The sequence below is a fragment of the Cynocephalus volans genome, chromosome 13 (genome assembly GCF_027409185.1).
Source record: "Cynocephalus volans isolate mCynVol1 chromosome 13, mCynVol1.pri, whole genome shotgun sequence".
Classification (NCBI taxonomy): Eukaryota; Metazoa; Chordata; class Mammalia; order Dermoptera; family Cynocephalidae; genus Cynocephalus; species Cynocephalus volans.
The window spans coordinates 109462425-109477979 of NC_084472.1; the positions used below are offsets into that span (position 1 = coordinate 109462425).

Consider the following 15555-nt stretch of genomic DNA (forward strand, 5'->3'; position numbering starts at 1 on the left):
AGACGGAAAGTATCTCAACATAATTAAAGCCATATATGCCAAACCTAAGGCCAATATCATCCTGAATGGGGAAAAGCTGAAAGCTTTTCCTTTAAGAACAGGAACTAGACAAGGATGCCCACTCTCACCACTCCTATTCAACATAGTGTTGGAAGTACTAGCCAGATCAATCAGAGAAGAGAAGGAAATGAAGGGCATCCAGATTGGAAAAGATGAAGTCAAACTGTCCCTGTTTGCAGATGACATGATCCTATATATCAAACAGCCTAAAGCCTCTACAAAAACTGTTGGAGGTGATAAATGATTTCAGCACAGTAGCAGGATACAAAATCAACACACAAAAATCAGTAGCGTTTCTATTCTCCAATAGTGAACATGCAGAAAGAGAAATCCAGAAAGCCTGTCCATTTACAATAGCCACCAAAAAAATAAAATACTTAGGAATTGAGTTAACCAAGGAGGTGAAAAATCTCTATAATGAGAACTACAAACCACTGCTGAGAGAAATTAGAGAGAATACCAGAAGATGGAAAGATATCCCATGCTCTTTGATTGGAAGAATCAACCTAGTGAAAATGTCCATACTACCCAAAGTGATATACAAATTTAATGCAATCGCCATCAAAATTCCAATGACATTTTTCTCAGGAATGGAAAGAACTATCCAGACATTTATATGGAATAACAAAAGACCACGCGTAGCCAAAGCAACGCTGAGCAAAAAAAATAAAGCTGGAGGCATAACACTACCTGACTTTAAACTATACTACAAAGCTATAATAACCAAAACAGTGTGCTACTGGCATAAAAACAGACACACTGATCAATGGAATAGAATAGAGATTCCAGAAATCAACCCACACACCTACAGCCATCTGATCTTTGACAAAGGCACCAAGCCTATACACTGGGGAAGAGACTGCCTCTTTAGCAAATGGTGCTGGGAGAACTGGATATCAATATGCAGGAGAATGAAACTAGACCCATACCTTTCACCATACACTAAAGTCAACTCAAAATGGATTAAAGAATTAAATATACACCCTGAAACAATAAAACTTCTTAAAGAAAACATAGGAGAGACACTTCAGGAAATAGAACTGGACACAGACTTCATGAATACTACCCCAAAAGCAGGGGCAACCAAAGGAAAAATAAACAAATGGGATTATATCAAACTAAAGAGCTTCTGCACAGCAAAAGAAACAATTCACAGAGTTAAAAGACAACCAACAGAGTGGGAGAAAATATTTGCAAAATATACATCTGTCAAAGGATTAATATCCAGAATATACAGGGAACTCAAATCAGTTTACAAGAAAAAAACAAGCAACCCAATTAAAAAATGGGCAAAAGAGCTAAGCAGGGATTTCTCTAAGGAAGATATACAAATGGCCAACAGACATTTGAAAAAATGCTCAACATCACTCAGCATCCGGGAAATGCAAATCAAAACTACACTGAGGTACTATCTCACCCCAGCTAGGATGGCTAAAATCCAAAGGACTTTGAACGATAAATGCTGGCGAGGTTGTGGAGAAAAAGGAACTCTCATACATTGTTGTTGGGACTGCAAAATGGTGCAGCCTCTATGGAAAATGGTATGGAGGTTCCTCAAACAATTGCAGATAGATCTGCCATATAACCCAGCTATCCCACTGCTGAGAATATACCGAGAGGAATGGAAATCATCAAGTCAAAGGTATACCTGTTCCCCAATGTTCATCGCAGCACTCTTTACAATAGCCAAGAGTTGGAACCAGCCCAAATGTCCATCATTGAATGAGTGGATATGGAAAATGTGGTACATCTACACAATGGAATACTACTCAGCTATAAAAATGAATGAAATACTGCCATTTGCAACAACATGGATGGACCTTGAGAGAATTATGTTAAGTGAAACGAGTCAGGCACAGAAAGAGAAATACCACATGTTCTCACTTATTGGTGGGAGCTAAAAATAAATAAATCAATTCACACACACACACACACACACACACACACACACACAAAAACACCGGGGGGGGGGGGGAAGAAGACATAACAACTACAGTTCCTTGAAGTGGATACAACAAGCGAACAGAAAGGACATTGTTGGGTGGGAGGGGGGAGAGGGAGGAGGGAGGGGGTTCTGGTAATGGGCCACAATAATCAACCACATTGTATAGTGACAAAATAAAATTAAGGAAAAATAAATAAATAAATAAATAAAATATTATATATGTTCAAGAAAGATTCACTCCTAGTTTAGTAATAACTTTTTGAAAGCAACACCAATAATGTGAGAGAGCTCTTAGCTACAGTATGCAAATCATTGAATTTTTAAATAACCCAATAATATCTAGACATTCAGCTGTTTGGGATTAGCACATATGTAATTTCTGGTGAAACATTACATGGGGTTTACACATTTATCTTCTAACCAAAATAGACTCTAGAGTGTTATATAGATATGACTGGTTTGTTTCCTTGTTTAGAAATAAAATGGTATCATATACTTGCCATCTAGCTGCCTTGTGTTAGTCTTGCCCCATGGTTATTCTTCTGTTTGGTAGGTTTTATGAATCTTAAAATTTTTAATTCAGAAATAGCTCTCTCTAATAAATGAAGAATGCATTACTTCATTCAGGAATAAACAGGGTAATAATCTGGGATACACTTGCTATGACAAATCACAGGCCCATCTGGAGAGGTTGGGTTGAGGGGAAACTTTTAAAGGAAAAAGACAAAGCTCACATAAACTGTTTCAGGACAAACATCAATTGTCACAGGGGCCTGCTGTAGGAGCTGGTAGTAAGTCATTGATGGAAACAGCCATTGGTAGGCAAGTATTTTTGTGAGGGCAGTTTATCTGAAATGCTGCAGTTGAGGAATTTTTTTGCAATACATTCTATTATAGACACGTGTGTAGGATTAGCAGGGATTCCTTGGGGTTTTTTAGAAAGTCCTTGTGATAGTTATCTCACCCGTGTATATATGAGAACCCCTCCTTTGTGACCTCCCAGCTCCCCTTTGCTTTGGGGCTCATGTAAGTGACTCTGTCTTGGCATTGGCAACTTTCACACAAGCTACTTTTCAGATGAAGTCTTAAAAACTCTAAGACATTTCTGAAATATAATCATTAACTCATCCATAGCAAACATCTGTAGCAGCTGCATGCCTGATATTTTTTTGACTTCATGTTCTTTTGTAAATATGCATCTTGCAGCTTTGTGATCCATTGACACACATTGTTATTTTCCAAATGGTTATTTGGGAAAAGAAGGTATGAACTCATGAAAAAATCTCAAAACCAGGAAGTAGTTCCAGGAATTAAGGAGATTTTCAAACATAAAAGTAGTGAACTTTTATGTACCCATCTTTCAGCTTCAACAAGTGTCAATACTTGTATTTATCCTTGGAGTATTTCCTTATTTTGAAGCAAATTCAACACATCGTATTATGTCACTTGTAAATACCTAAGTAAGTATCTTTAAAATTCAAGGAAGTTTAAAAAACATAACCACAGTGCCATTATTAAAACTTTAAAGGAAAAAAAACCCTAAAAATAATTCTTTAATATCATTAAATATCTGGTTGGTTCTAACAGTAAAGTTTTAAGACTGAATAAAATTTCTTAAATGAATAGTCTCTAATCTAATCATTCCATTATTATAGGACATTTAGATTGTTTACAATTTTGTGTTATTATAAATAATGCTGTGATGAACAACTTCATGCCTGTAATTTTTTTTTTTTGTCAGCTGGCCAATATGGGGATCTAAACTCTTGACCTTGGCCTTTATCTTTTTCTCTAGCTGAATCATTTCCTTAGAATGGATTTCTAGAAGGTGAATAACAGTACAAAAAGTCACATGATATTTTATCAACTCTGCAACTGTGTAGGTTATATTAAGGCGTTTTTTTGTGTTGAAAACCATAGCAGCCTCTTAGTATCTTTAACAAAGAGGTGGTTCGTTGCCCTTCTGCTCAGGGAATGCATTGCTGGCTCTTCCATTGCACCTGGCCCTGCATGGAATTCTTTGGCCATGTGTATTCTTGTACCTAAGTGAGAAAGAACATGTAGCCTTAGAGACAAAGATGAGCACAGGAAAACTTGATTCTTTATTTTTACTATTTTAAAAGACTAAGGTAGAAATTAATAGAAAACATTAAGGTAATCATTTAAAATTTAGTGTTTAGTTTTAATCGTGTTTGGATTATTAAACTGAGAATGCTGGATGTCAATAATAGCCTTGATAGGTGATTTAAAACTGCAATAAGCAGTATATGAGGAATTTGTGTCTGTTGTCTGTTATTGGTTATATTAGTCTGTTTATGTTGCTTATAACAAAATACCTCGAACTGGGTAATTTGTAAGAAAATCAAATTTATTGCTTACAGTTTCAGAGGCTGGGAAGTCCAAATTCCAGGGAACACATCTAGTGAAGGCCTCATTGGTGGCAACAGTGACTTAGGGCTTTCACATGGTAGATGGTGGAGCAGAGAGCACTAACTCCTCGCCCTTTCTCCTTTTAAAGCTCTCAGAACTATGCCCATGACCACCGTTAAACCACCAATGGATTAATCCGTTTACTTGGGTGTGGTCCTCACAATCTGATCACCTCTTCAAGGCCACACCTTTCATTTACCATAATAAGATTTCCTACCCTCAACAGTTACAGTGACTATTAAGCTTCAGTGAGTTTAGGGGGACATTCAGTGTACTGCACTGGTATTATCTGGGAAGCAGAGTGGTGGTATAATACAAAGAATGTGGACTTTGGAGTTAGATCTGGGTTCATTTCTTGACTCTGCCATAATAATACTAACAACAATGATAATACAAATAATTACAATTTATTGAGTATACTATGCGCCAGACACTATTTTAAGCCTTTTATTTATGTCATCTGATTTAATTTTCACAATAACCTTGCAAGATAAGTTTTTATGATCTTCATTTTCCTGATGGAGAAACTGAAGCTAAGAGTGGTTAAATACAAAGCGTATGGCAAAGCTAGGTCTGTCTCAGTAGTCTTTTTTTTCTTTTCTTTCTGTTATATCATGGTATTTCCTTCTTTCTATAGCCATTCTCCCAGGTTTCCCAGAATCCCCTCCCCAGCCTGTGGGTACAAGTTCTCTGTTGTTAGGTATAGTTGTTGGATATGCTTAAGGAAATGTTTGAGAAACACTGCTCTAAGACCATCACTTTCTCATTTCATCATTTCATCTCTCATCACAAATACTCTCCCATTGTTATGACACAGTTATTGCCTGAGTTCAATATTAGCATATGATTATCATAGATAAGAGAAAGACTACCTCAAAGATTGCTTAGGTAGTTCATATTTTCATTAGTTACTGATCTCTTCCTAAATTTTTCAAGGTTGGTCATTAAGCCAAGGTATTACAGCTCCTCTATCCCTTCATCTTTTTCCTCTCAACTTTGCTTTTGTTTTCAGAGTTTGAATTCTTATACAAATGGAGCATATGGTCCACCATACCCCCCTGGCTCTGGTGCAAATACTGCCTCATACTCTGGGTCCTATTATGCACCTGGATATACTCAGACCAGTTATTCCACAGAAGTTCCGAGCACTTACCGTTCACCTGGCAGCAGCCCAACTCCAGTCTCTCGTTGGATATATCCCCAGCAGGACTGTCAGACTGAAACACCCCCTCTTAGAGGGCAGGTTCTGGGATATCCTACTTCACAGGTGAGCAGTTTTCTGTTGGGAAAAAATTCAAAGTCTCTGTCTCTTGAATTGTAAACCGTACAAAGGTATCTATTCACACTAGTGCTGTTTTAAGAAAACACTCCACATGTTCAGTGATGTTTCTAGAAGTGATTGGGAAGGCAGGGACTACTTTTATGATAATGCCTTTCTTACCTGTAGCAGCTATTGCAGTAAATGGATTTTGGCTGAAGGTACCTTAAAGGTGTCATAATCATAAAATTTTTATATTGAAAGAAATCTTTAGAGAGTTGTTGCTTGAAAGTTTCCCTATCTTAGTCTTTTTAGTGCTCTGTTAGGTTTATATTTTTTGATATTCTATGAGTGATACTGTGTTTGTTTCTCTGTTTACTTCAAGAGGAATTTTAATGTCTTCATTTGTGCTTCATTATAGCATATGGGTCCATTTGTTTATAGTATCTGTGCGAAAGACTTTACCATGCTTCATCTATTGAATTTTAGGCCTTATTCCTTCTGAGTTTGATTGTTACCACATCTGCCCCTAATATCTTTGGAACCAAGTTATTTTATGTTAGGCTTGGAGAAATTATTGCAACTGATTAATTATAGTTACTGCAATTTAGCCCAGTAACAGCTAAAGTATACTCTTAAGCAGAGAGGAAGCATCTCAGAATCTGCCTGTAATTGAATATTTTCATTACTTCTTTTAAATTTTTTTTAGCAGTGACCAGCTTATTTCTTCCTCTCATTGTAGAACCCTGGAATGACCTTGCCCCATTACCCTTATGGGGATGGTAATCGTAGTGTTCCACAAGCAGGACCAACTGTACGACCACAAGAGGATACATGGGCTTCTCCTGGTGCTTATGGAATGGGCGCCCGTTACCCCTGGCCTTCAGCTGCGCCCTCAGCAGCACACGGGAGTCTCTACGTGACGGAAGGTACCTCACCATGGTCCAGCAGTGGCTCTACTCCGTCACCTTCTTCACCACCACACCAGCAGCCCAAGGTAGGAGACTCTAAATGTTGTTTCTTTGATGCTTAGGTGATTAAGAGAGTACAACATGGAATTTTTAGGCATTGGTCTGTGCTAAATGAGGACTAATTGCACATAGTTGGTGACTCTCACCTATAGCTCTACCTCAGACTAGTTTCCTTTTTTTAAATAGACTTTATTTTTTAGAGAAGGTTTAGGTTTGCATTCTTTTTTTAAAAGATAGAAAAATGCTCATTTTCTGTTTGTTGTAATACTATTGGAATGTTAAACACAATCAAGGATTGTATTTTATTACCTCAAATAATCTATAGACAGAAGACAAAACCAATATGAAATATCTGCATTATTAGCTTGTTTGGTTAATTTTAAATTAAACCATAGACTGAACATCACCTGCTTATTAGTATGTTCCTTTTCAAGATCTGTTTCGAGGGTTTAACTCTGTAGGGAAAAACCTAATTCCTGTCACTAAGTCACTGGATGGATGGTGAGGCGTTCACGACGATGACCTGCCTCAGGCGAGGTTCCAGCCGTTGTGCTCAGGGACACTCTGTCTCTCACTTGACAGGGCACTCCCTTTCATCTTCTTAGGACTGTGTTTCTTTGTCAAACGATTAAGGGAGGAGGTTCAGTTTTATTGGTGGGGAGTCTTTTCATGTACCTTTCTGGTCAGGTGAAAGATGTGGGCTAACAAATCCAGTATTGATGGAGTCCCATTAAAACAGCTGTTTTTCCCTTTTTGCTCTTCCACTTCAAGGATTCCTCATATCCCTATAGCCAATCAAATCAAGGCATGAACCGGCACAGCTTGCCTTGCAGTGTCCATCAGTACGAATCCTCGGGGACAATGAACAATGATAATTCACATCTTTTGGATTCCCAAGTCCAATATAGTGCTGAGCCTCAGCTATATGATAATGCCACCAATGAACATTCCAGCAATCAAGATCAAAGTAATAGTCTTCCTGAAGAATGTTTATCTTCAGATGAAGGTACACCCCCAAGTATTAAAAAAATCATACATGTGCTAGAGAAGGTTCAATATCTTGAGCAAGAAGTAGAAGAGTTCATAGGAAAAAAGACAGACAAAGCATACTGGCTTCTGGAAGAAATGCTAACCAAAGAACTTTTGGAACTGGATTCAGTTGAAACTGGGGGCCAGGACTCTGTCCGGCAGGCCAGGAAAGAGGCTGTTTGTAAGATCCAGGCCATACTGGAAAAATTAGAAAAAAAAGGATTATGAAAGAATTTAGAACAAAGTGGAAGCCTGTTACTAACTTGACCAAAGAACTCTTGATTTTGGTTGATTACCCTCTTTTCAAGATGCCTGTTGATGACAAGAAGCAATACATTCCAACTTTCCTTTGATTTAAAATTTGAAAAACTGGCAAAGGAGTGGAAGAACATTTTAATTACGAGTTGCTTTCAGTTTTCAGACGAATGAATGTAATAAGAAACTATAAAGTTATCAATATTGCCAAGTAGAACTCACTCCTTAAGAAATTTATGGATATCTTTTAGCTTCTTATCAGCAGGAGGGAAATACACTTTATGTAACAGGCTTATCAGAAACCTACCAGACAAGACTGGATATAATGAGACAAACAGGCTCTGTTTTTTTAAACCTATGGATTATTTGTCACATATTTTGTACAGCGTGACTGCTTTCAATATACATTTCATGTGTAAATTACAGCTTAGACTTTAGCCTTCTTGGACCTCTGTTTTGTTTTGTTATTTGTAGTTCACAAATACAGTATTATTCTCTATTTCTTGGTACATTTTGTAGTAATATGTTTAATATAATTATTCAAGAGACTGTATTGACAGCTGGATAGTATGGCAATTCTGAATGAATTTATATCTTTTCATTGCTTCAATATATTGTAATGTGTAGTGAGCTCTGGAAGTAAATTGTTTGTCTCCCTTTTTGTATAGATAGTTAGGTTAGAATTTTTACCACTTCTACTTTTCATGGTAGTAGTGGAAGGCGAATTTGGAAATGGCATTGACATAAGAACGAAAATGTTTGTGGACATTTTTTTTTTTTGATTTTTTGTTATATTTAGATAAAGATCACTTTAAAATTACCTTTTTTTTTTTTTTAAACAAAGTGTATTATCTTTTCAGTATTTCTCCTTCCATAGAGAACATTGTGTTAGACACAGATGAAAAGTTAAGTGCCACAGTGAGTAGAAATAATGATTGCAAAAAGTAGTCAGTGTGATTACTTGGTAATACTGTTTTCCATCTAAAATATTACTTTCGCCATCAAGATCCCTATGAGCAGATTTCACCTCAGTTTATAGTTAAATACAGTGAGGGTAAAAAGGGATTTGTGCTCAGGAAATGAGTCAGCCATAGCTGGAGTAAGGAAATTAATTCTTTTCATTTTTGTTTATTTATTTTTTTGTTGGCTGGCTGTTACAGGGATCTGAACCCTGACCTTGGTGTTATCAGAACCACGTTCTAACCAAGTGAGCTAACTGGCCAGCCCTACTTTCTTTTTTTAAAGGTAGATTTGATGTTTATCTTTATTTCCCTAGAGTAAAGTACAGAGACAGAATTGCTTGTTTTGTAAAAAGATGTTTGTTACCATTAATAACAGTCATTTTAGAGCCAGATTTAAGGAAGGGATATTGAAAGGGTCTTAGCTTGCCTCGTTTGGATAGCTCTATGCTGTTATATAGAAGAGACTTAGATAAATAACTTACTTTTTAAATCTGACGTGAGTTCTAGTATACAGTATCTGTTATTGGAAATACAGATGTTTCTTAATAAAATATCCAAGTGATAATTTTTTCTAGACTGCCAGGCCTGTTAGTGATGCTAAATGTAATAGTCACCTTCTTTCCTCATAAACAGAACTAAACCAATACAAACCGATGATGAGAAGAAATTCAGTAAAAATGTTGGCTGGGTCTTAGGGTCGGGATGGTGATGTTGTAAGATAATATGGTGATAATTTTATTCTAGGATTTTCATTGTTGGCCTAATATAGGGATGTTTTAAAGGGGCTTTTCTATGAAAATTAGAAAATTATACTTGAGACTAAAAATTTAGAAGGGGGAGGACCTCAAAGCTAAGTTACCAGTGAGACAATGACGCATTCAGAAGAGAACACTGCTTAGCTTACCAAGTGCCCAAGAGGCCAGTTTCCATTAAGTCTTGATCTGTATGTATATGTGTATGTGTATGTTTTTTAAGTTATTTTTCAAATTTTTGAGATAATTTTAGACTTACAGAAGGGTTGTAAAAATAGTACAGAGTTCTTGTGTACCCTTAACTCACCTTCCCCTTAGGTTAACGTCCCAGATAACCACAGAACATTTGTCAAAATTAATAAATTAACCTTGGTACAATGCTATTAACTAAAGTTGAGAGTTTAAAAAATAAAGATTTTATTAGTCTTTTCACTAATGTTCTTTAACTTTTCCAAGATCCAGTCTAGGATCCTACCTTGCATTTAGTTGTCATGTGTCCATAGTGTCCTCCAGTCTGTGACAGTGTATTATAACAGGGGATCCTGATGTTATAATGTATTTCTGGTGTTGTAAACCTTGATCACTATGCTAAGGTGGTGGCTGCTAGGATTCACTACTATAAACTTACTATGTTTTCGTTTGTAATTACTAAATATTTTCTGGAGATACTTTGAGACTATGCAAATGTCCTGTTTCTGCTTAAACTTTCACCCTCTCGTTTTTCTATCCATTGGCAGATCTTGCTTGTGGCAATTACTACTGTGGTGTTCTAATGGCGATTTTCTATTTCTCTCATTCCTTTTACATTTATTAATTGGAATTCTTCTGTAAGGAAGAGTTGTGGCTTCTGGATTTATATTTTTAATTATAATAAGATATTCAGGATAAGTACAAACTTAGAACTTAAAAATGTAAACCATGTTAAAATAATTCCAAATATCAAAGAAAAGAAAACTAAGTTGGTAACCTGTCTCAGAAAAGAGAACGAACTTAAGAAGGAAAATAATATTAATGATTTGTAGAATTTGTTCAACTTTTCACTTAATATTGACTTTAGATTGAATTTAAAATTTTCTTGACATTTCACATATGGACTTTTTAAAAGTGTCTACATTTATATTTCTTTAGGGATCATTTTGTCAAATCTTGAATAAAGTTACCCAGACCTGGCATGATAAACACAATAACTATGTTTTCTTTGTAATAAGCCATTGTTGTTCCAAATGTAAATGCCAATATAAATATTTAAACAAATAATTCCTAATGAAGTATCTGGGCAATGGGTTATTGCTGGTGTGTGCATGTTGGTGCAGAATTCTTTTAAATGCTTTCAAAAATGGAGTTTTGAAGACAGTTCTTTAGTTGGTTAATGTAAATAATACTGTTAAAGTTAGGCTGTTGAAAAACAAGTTGAAGAACATAGACTAAATTGGCATTTTAAAAAAGTTTCGGGAGAATTGATAATTGATGGGGCTTTCATTTTTCATCTTTACTTTTTTCTTTTTAAAAACCTTTATTTTTACTTTTTAAAAAATTTAGTTTAGGGCCGGCCCGTGGCTCACTCGGGAGAGTGTGGTGCTGAGAACACCAAGGCCCCGGGTTCGGATCCCATATACGGATGGCCGGTTCGCTCACTGGCTGAGCGCGGTGCTCACAACACCAAGTCAAGGGTTAAGATCCCCTTACCGGTCATCTTTTTAAAAAAAAAAAAAAAAAAAAAAAAAAATTTAGTTTACCTCAATTCATGGAAGTTAGGAGTTTAAAGAGTTAATTCTATGAATAGCAACATTCTCCTGATCCCACCCCCCATTTTTCCTTCTCTAAAGGCAACTACTTGTGAGTTAAAAAAAATTGTATTTCCATATTGCTTCTTCTGGATTTATCAATTTTAGGTCCTTTTTTTTTTTTTTTTTTTTTTTTTAACTGATTGTCTATTATAGATTATGAGGATTTAGGTTTATCTCTCTGCCCCTACCACACATACATCTCAGTTCCCTCCTCCCAGCTTCTCAATATAGTTATATGGTAATTTCATTGTACATTATTATGACTATGTAAATGCTCGCCATAGCTCAGCCATGTAGTAAACTGATTATTTTTCTTTACTGAACAACTCCTTGACTTCCCTGAAATTAATCATGTCTTATTTATTTTGTTTGTGTACTTGTAACTAATTTGACCTTCCATTAGTTATTTAAATCTTCTCTATAACATAAATGTATATTTTATTGATTTCAAACTCCTGAAGAAGTCTATCTTGGAGCCTTATGACTGGAGGACTGGCATGTTTCTGGTACATACTGTCATCCTGGGGATTCCCTTTGCCTCTTCTGTTGGCTTCCTGTTTTCTGTGTTCTATGTCTTTCTCTGTCTTAGTTTATTCTATCATTTTGGTATTCACTAGTGGTTTTCTGGAAAAGGGTATATGGGAAATAATTTTTTTAGCTATTGCATATTTGAAAATGTTTGTTCCACCCTGCCACTGGATTATAGTTTGGCTGGGTATTGAATTCTAGGAACTGATTATCTTAAGGATTTTTTTTTTTTTGTCTTTTTTGTGACTGGCCGCACCACGCTCAGCCTGTGAGCGCACCGGCCATCCCTATATAGGATCCGAACCTGCGGCAGGAGCACTGCTGCGCTCCCAGCGCCACACTCTCCCGAGTGCGCCACAAGGTCGGCTCATCTTAAGGATTTTGAAGGCATTGTTCTATTGTCTTGTAGTTTCCAGAACTGCTGTTGAGAAATGTGTGCCATTCTGATTCATGATACGTTGTAGAAAACCCAATTTTTGTCTGTGGAAAATTTGTTTCTTGTAGGTTATTTTTTGTCCTAACAGTATAGCTTCAGTGTAGGTCTATTTTTATCCATTTTGCTGGGCACATTTCATTCTGGAAGCTCATGCCCTTAAATCCTATGAAATTTTCTTGATTTTTTTTTTGTTTTTTTGTTAACTTTTCCCTTCCCCAACTCCAACCTTCTCTGTTAACATTTTCTAGAATTACTACAGTTTTGATTGTAGGCCTCATAGACAGGTTCTTTAATTTTCTTTTCTTTTTTCCATTCTTTGCCTTCTTACTATTCTTTGTAGGAGATTTATGCAACTTTATCTTCCAACTCTCCATTGGGTTTTACATTTCTACTCTCATATTCATTTCAAAGAATTTTTTTGTTCTCTTTGTTCCTTTATGGTATTCTGCTCTTGTTTGTGGTTGTAGCATTTTATATTTTTAAGAATATTAATGATAATTGATGTTTTCTTCTTACTGAATAATGGATTTCCTCCAAAGTTGCTTTTTCCTTTCTCTTTTAGTCTCCATCTTTATCATGTTAGAAGTATTTTCATTCGTCTGTTAGTTCTTGATTATATTTTTTACAGTATGATTTTATTACACTGGAGACCCAAAATTGTTTCTAGAAAATGCTTACTATTCTGCTTAATTATTTTTTATAATCTTTCTTGGAAGAGATGGGTATTTGAACTCTGAAATTGGGAAGGGGAGACTATCTGGATAATTTTCACACTTGCGTGAAAACAGGGAGGTTTCACACTCTATATAGCTTTTCTCATGAGGAGTAGTAGGCACATTTGCTATGATGAAATGTTAGGCAGGGCATGTGGCAACTGCTGAGAGTGAGGATTTAGGCACTAATGGGAACAGGGCACATACTCTCTCATCCAACACTTAAATGTCCTTTTATCTTGCAATATATATTTCGCAAAATTGGCTAAAGTCAAGTGTAGTATTGCAAGGTGAAATACAGGATTCTCATTTAAATTTGAATTTTGGATAAACAATAATTTTTAAGTATCAATATGACCCATACAATGTTTGGACATACTTATACTAAGAGGATTTGTTGTTTATCTGAAATTCATATTTAACTGGGAATACTGTATTTTTAAAATTAGTTTCAATTTTGAGATAAACGTAGAGTCACATGCAGTTTTAAGAAATGTACACTTTACCCAGTTTCCCCCAATGGTAACATCTTGCAAAACTTTATTGCAAATTCACAACCACAACACTGACATTGATGCAATTAGATATAGAACAATTCCATCACTGCAATAATCCCTCCTGTTGACCTTTTATAGTGACATGCTTCTCCTCTTCCCTGACACTAAACCCCTGGCAACTACTAATCTCTTCTCCAATTCTTCCTGTTTTTTTTTTTTTTTTTAAACTCCCATTCTCCATTTCTAAATTTTGTCATTTTAGGAATGTTATATAAGTAGATTCATACAGTATGTGGCCTTTAGAGACTGGGTTTTTTCCCTCCATTCACCATACTTAAGATTCATCCAGTTTTTTCTTTATCAATAGTTCTTTTTTATTGCTGAATATTAGTCGTTTATGGTGTGGATGTACCAGCTTGTGTAACCATTCACCTGTGGAAGGACATCTGGGTTGTTTCTGAAAGGACGAGTCGACACCAGTTGACGATCCACCAGAGAGAGCTCGTTTATTAGGCAGCACACACACATATATATAGGGCTTTAAGGGAAAGCTGATTGGTTTAAAATACAATCCCTACTTAGCATACCGCATGGGGCTTGGGGTGAGCTGATTGGTGTGCGATTCGCGCTGGCGGGAAGGAGAATGTGGAAGAGAAGGGCAACCAGCGCCATGATGAGGTGCGGCCGAGAAGGGCTTATGTGATCGGGGTGTGATCCCTTGGGGCATTTGGGTTCTTACATTCCTCCCTTTTTCTTGTTTTAGGAAAGGGGACGTTGAAGTCATCGAGCTACTTCCTGCTGAACTGGGGCATTGTGGGGGGGGCAAAGGGAGGAAGGTACATAAATACCCATTATGAAACCCCAAAGGAGGGTGGAGAAACAAGTAATTTCAAAAGGGGAAAAGTCCATAAACGTTCCTTGAAGCCACAAGTCGCACATGCACTGGTTCCATTGTTTGTAGTCGGAGACTAGAGGGAACAGCCAGGCGTCGGTGGCAAGGGCGTGTAGGAATGCGTTCCCTCTGTAAGGTGGTGTCTCTTCAGCATCAGCTGAGGCGCTCACGAGATGAGGCGAGGGGTTCATCGGTATCTAGGAGCTGGTAGTTTCTAAGCAAAAGCTGGTTAAAGGCCTGATTAGAAATTTTTCCCACTTGGGCTTGAACAATGATGCAGGGCAAGAAAAGGCAGGTTATGAGGAATAACAGCATTCTTCTCCAAGGAAGATGCAAGTACCTCCTTTTTCTGCAGTGAGGAGGTCTAGTGCTCTACGGTTTTGGAGGGTGAGCCCCTTCAAGTTTAGCATTGATGTCTTTGACCGCCCATAAACTGTGTCCTAAGGCTCCTCCCGACAGGCCGGCTCTGACAGCTGATGTTGTTAGGGAAATACCAACCATGATTGGGAGGAAGGCTGCCCCTTTTTGTTTTGAGGGTGGATGAAGAAGATAAAGTACAGAGTGAGTTGAGGGATGATGGTGACAAGAAGGCATGGGACAGTAAGATTAGACTGGATGGAGGTAGAGAGGGTTCCATTGCACCAGAAGAAAGAGCCTGGTGGGGCGAAGGTGTGGTTATAAATGGTTGAGGAAGGGAAGCGTTTAAGGGGACGGCCGCCAGGAGCGGTCGCATGAGAGAAAACAATTTCCGGGAGAGAGAGAGAAAGATGAGTGTTTCAGAAATGATCTGTTGCCAGGTGTAAATGGGTGACCCTGGGGAGCTAGCAGAGGGGCCTGAAAGCTCCCTGGGTGAAATGAAAAGAACAGGAGAAGGCCAAGGAGAAGGTTCATGTCTTGTAAAAACTGGGATAAAGCTTGGGGGCTAGAGTGAAACAGGTCATGGAGCAAGCGAAAGAGAGAGGACTTATCATCATTAGGCATGGGAGAGAAGTATATGAAAGACATATTTGGAGTCAGTGTATCAGCGTGAGATAGGGGTC

The 15555-nt window shown here is 37.2% G+C and overlaps 1 protein-coding gene across 2 annotated transcripts in view; it reads left to right on the top strand.

Annotated features, from left to right (window-relative positions):
• The window catches only part of BAG4 (BAG cochaperone 4), a 35593-nt gene extending 26847 nt beyond the window's left edge, over positions 1–8746 (top strand). For both annotated transcript variants that reach the window (XM_063077324.1, XM_063077325.1), the window contains 3 exons: positions 5448–5702; positions 6436–6690; positions 7436–8746. In XM_063077324.1, the coding sequence (XP_062933394.1) occupies positions 5448–5702; positions 6436–6690; positions 7436–7921 (996 nt within the window). In that variant the 3' untranslated portion in view covers positions 7922–8746. The remainder of the gene's footprint in view (positions 1–5447; positions 5703–6435; positions 6691–7435) is intronic.
• The last annotated feature ends 6809 nt before the right edge of the window (positions 8747–15555 follow it).